We start from the raw sequence: 4317 nt of genomic DNA on the forward strand, positions 1-4317 counted from the left end.
ATACCCGCAAGCTTAAAGCGACTTAAGCGATTAACTTAGAAACTGTTTGATAACCACTTTGTTTTTCACATTTTTGAAAACTGAAAAATTGAAAATTGAAATTTAAAAACTAAAAAAATTACTTTCAGCTTTTTAAACTGCATATAAAAGTAGTTATTAAACGAGTTTAACATAAAAAGGGACCTTACTAACAAAACAAAATTAAGCCACTAAACTATAACCAAAGAAATTATATACACATCCACCATCCTCCATGACGTTGGGACATATTAGAAAAATATTATTTGTAATTTTCTTATAATTTAGTTTAATAAGACCGGAAAGAGATAACTAGTGATGGATTGGACTTTTTAGAGTAAGATTTGCAAAACATTCAACCCAGCAGGAGCGCCGGCCCGCGTAAACCATCGTGAAAAAGACCAAAAGCATGGAAAGAGTGGCCGGCCAAATCAAAGTCAAAGATTAATCCAATAGATCGTTTCCCATTTCTGACTTTCTCTACCAAACATATTTCAATTTCCAAAAATAAATAGTTTATTCTTTTCGTTTTAGTCTATATATTAATCAGAGTACGATACATGCATATAAAAGTTGGTGATGTGAAGACATTAATATGATACATGCAAACAACATGACTTTTTGTTTAATGTGAAATCACCAATAATTAAGTAATGTGAATCACTTCATTAATAATTAACAAAATAGACGCATGGGGATTTAGTTATGGGTAACCCTAATGTTAGATCGATTAAATTTTTAAATCAAATTTGTAAACTAAATAGTGACAACACTTAAGTAATAATTCATTTATTAACCGCCACATCATTTGATTTAAAATTTTGGTCTATTTATCATTACCCTTAGTATATTCATCGTATTTATTACTCTACTCAATTTACTAGTCCAAATGACACGACTTTCTAGTTATGTATATATATTTATATATTTGAATCTAGAGCAATATAATACTTATTGATCAACTATAAGATATCAACATATTGGTTCACAAATTTTTCTTGGTTAGAATTATTGATTTTGACCAGGGCGGAGTTAGGAAAGTTTATAAGGGTGGGAATTTTCATTTTCTGTTCAAGGTAGGCTAATTTTATCAAAGAAAGCCGGGTAAGTTTCGAATTAGACAATTTTTGTTCTTTCATATTTTAAAATTAAAAAATTTAGTCTAGGCTATAGCCACTCCAACCGTAATGTACTTCTGCCTTATCTTTGACATAAATTTAAATCTTGTGATTGTCGCTCACATTGCGTAATTAAACGAGAGAGAGAGAGAGAGAGAGAGAGAGAGAGAGAGAGAGAGAGAGAGAGAGAGAGAGAGAGAGAGAGAGAGAGAGTACTTTGTGATGTAACTATATTGATTTGATTATGTATTCTGTCATTCTAATATTTGTAATTTGAGAGAGAGAGAGAGAGAGAGAGAGAGAGAACTTTGTGTTGTAAGTATATTGATTTGATTATGTATTCTGTCATCCTAATATTTGTAATTTGATTGTATTAAAAAAAATTGTAATTTGATTATATAAACATGTATATTACATTTCGGCTTCTTTTACACACAGCACGCACAAAAACATATATATATAAACACACTCAAAAGAGCCAAGATTTGTAATAAAAAATTAATTACAAATATCCATTTTGCTTCTTTGTATGAACTTTTCTATATACTTTGGTTTAAAGAATTAAATAATTAAAATGTGTAATTAACTGTAAATTAAATAAAACCATTCTGTTTCCGTTTCTGGGTTCATTATTGTTTATCTGAACAAGACAAATGACCAGAACGCCAAGAAAATAGTAACCCCAGCAGCAATGCAGATCATGTCCAAGGCATTCTCTCTCCTCTCCTTTCTCTCTCTCCTCTCTCTCTTCATCTCCAAGTATTCATCGAACCTCGCCTTCCCGTTTACCTCCTTCCTCCTCATCCCTCCCTCGATTGCTCTCTGCAAAATTACCAAACTCTCCCTGCCGTTCAAGTGGTTCCCCTCCATTCCCTCCACCTGCATGCTCACCTCTCTCACATGCAGCTCCCCTCCTTCGCTTCCCTTGCACGTGACCACCATCCCACACTGTACATACTCTCCCTTCTTCTCCCTCGCCAAAATCGTCGCGAAGCGCAGCTGTATCTCCCCCGTTAGCCAGTGCCGCTGCACCGTCACCGCCCTCCGGCTCGACAAGTTCGCCGCCCGTTTGCGGGCCGGGTCGATCACGATCCAGCTCAGGCTCAAGTTGTCCTCCAAGTGCTTCAACGACTTTTGGTCTTCCCCGACATGTCGGATTGGTATTGGGACGGTTTCTTTCCTGTCAAGTAATTCAACTCGGAAGGGCGAGAAGAGGAACCACCCGGACTCGGTTTCGGACTCTTCAACTTTCGAGAAAATGAGCCGGCCTTTGTAAAAAATATCGACGGCCGAGATTAACTCCGCGGTGGGAGACGAGCACCTGAGATTGTATTGGGAGGGGGAGTGGTCGAGGAGCGGGAAAGAGTCGGAGAAGAATGAGCGGTGACCGACAGGGAAAGTGGAAATGAGGTCCTCGACACGTGGATCGGTGATGGAAGGCCAAGTGGAGGTGCTGACGTCCCGCCAGAGTTTTTCTTCGGCGGAGAAGGCGCGTAATTCGGAGGAAGCGCAGGCCGCGGCAGCCAAGGTCTGGCCGTCGAGGCGGGTAAGGATGTGAGCAGTGATGATGTCGGGATGGATGGCGGAGATTGAAGCTCCGTCGCCCTGATCGACGGCCGATGTTGTTACAACTGAAAAGCTCATTGTGATGGGAGGCTTGGAGCGGAAGGTTTTGAGGTTGTTTTTTAGAGTTGTGCGTTGAGTGGGTGACAAGGAAGGAAGGGTGTGAAGGGTTGGGTTTATACTTCACAGTGGGGAGTAAGCCATAGCTGAATGGTCAAATAACTGTTTTCAAGCTTTGAGTCTTAATTAATTAGTTTAATATTAATTAACTAGTTGCAGTGAAGGTGCAGGCAAATCTTCTCTTTGATTAAATTTGTGTAATTTAATATTTTGGAGTTGGAACACAAGCGTGTTTCATACCTTCCTTAATTTCATTTCATTTTAATTTCAGTTTTTACATTAAATAAGATTTCTTCGACCAAAAATTAAAATTAAATAAGATTTAAATATTGTGTTCCCATCCCCAACAAAATAATGTGTGCTAGTTGGTTTATTCTTTATGTTTTTATTGTAGAATTTGGTTATTTATTTATTAAGTTGGTGGATTATTGTATTGATTTTGGGAGGGAATCGGGGGGAGTGTTTGGTTTCACGTATTCATTTTTAGTTCTTTGACAATTATTTGTATATTATTTACATAGCATGTTCTTATTGACTTAACCAAAGCTCAAGCTTACCAGACCGACTCAATAGATTTGAGTATACATAATAAAAAAATAATTAAGATTATTTGATTATGTTGAAAAATAATAAAATAATTTTAATAAAATTCACTATATATTGAAAGTTTAAAATAATATACTTTTACTTCTCGCTTCTTCAACCTATAAGAGAAGGGCTTCAAAGTCGAGTAGTGGAGAAGTTTCATTTGCGACCTATTTATCTTGTTGGCATGAGATCTTTTATGTTAAACACTAAATTTGCTTACCACCTGTATGCGATCTATCTCCCTCAACTGTTGATGCTGCGGGAGTGTCAAATGGCTAGTCAGCTATGGATGGATCACCGAAGCAGTGGACGACTTGAGCACCTCATATTTTAAAATCTACTTTTCAAATGTCGATCACATTATATCACTTATGTACTTTGAACATTTTCTAATTGGGCCGTAACATTTGCAAACTTCAAAGGTACCTCTTAATGTACGAGGAGTATGATTAAGTAATCTTAGGGTCAAAGTATGGTCATTAGTATGTATAATAAAATGTCGTTGGTAATATCATAGCGCGAGTAATCTTAGGGTCAAAGTATGGTCATTAGTATGTATAATAAAATGTCATTAGTATGTAAATCACATTATATCACTTCTGTACTTTGAATATCATCTAATAGTTCCATAATATGTACAAACTTTAAAAAATAAAATAAAAAATAATAATAATAATTGATCTATGTGGCTTGTTTTTTGTGATTACTATGCTCAATAAAACTTCGTTGGTAATAGCCTAGCACGACGCAATCGTAAATTTTGAAAATAATAACTAGGGGAAGTTTAAGCAACAAAAGTTGAAAATTCATCGCGTAAAGATCCAATAGACAAATATATTAAATTTCGTCATGCCAAGATCATTTAGGTGGCGAAACACGATTTTCGTCTCCCAAAACTAACCTAAACCAA

The 4317-nt window shown here is 36.2% G+C and overlaps 1 protein-coding gene across 1 annotated transcript; it reads right to left on the reverse strand.

Annotated features, from left to right (window-relative positions):
* Positions 1-1560: 1560 nt before the first annotated feature.
* On the reverse strand, positions 1561-2954 carry LOC137714217 (F-box protein At2g27310-like). The gene has a single exon (XM_068453482.2). The coding sequence runs from the start codon at positions 2778-2780 to the stop codon at positions 1773-1775; it is 1008 nt and encodes a 335-aa protein (XP_068309583.2). The 5' UTR covers positions 2781-2954; the 3' UTR covers positions 1561-1772.
* Between the last annotated feature and the right edge of the window lie 1363 nt (positions 2955-4317).

Source organism: Pyrus communis, chromosome 3, assembly GCF_041283825.1.
Source record: "Pyrus communis isolate YQ-2024b chromosome 3, ASM4128382v1, whole genome shotgun sequence".
Taxonomy (NCBI): Eukaryota; Viridiplantae; Streptophyta; class Magnoliopsida; order Rosales; family Rosaceae; genus Pyrus; species Pyrus communis.

What these genes read in the sequence shown, in the direction of transcription:
- LOC137714217 (XM_068453482.2), bottom strand. Translation starts at nt 2,780, where the DNA reads ATGAGCTTTTCAGTTGTAACAACATCGGCCGTCGATCAGGGCGACGGA.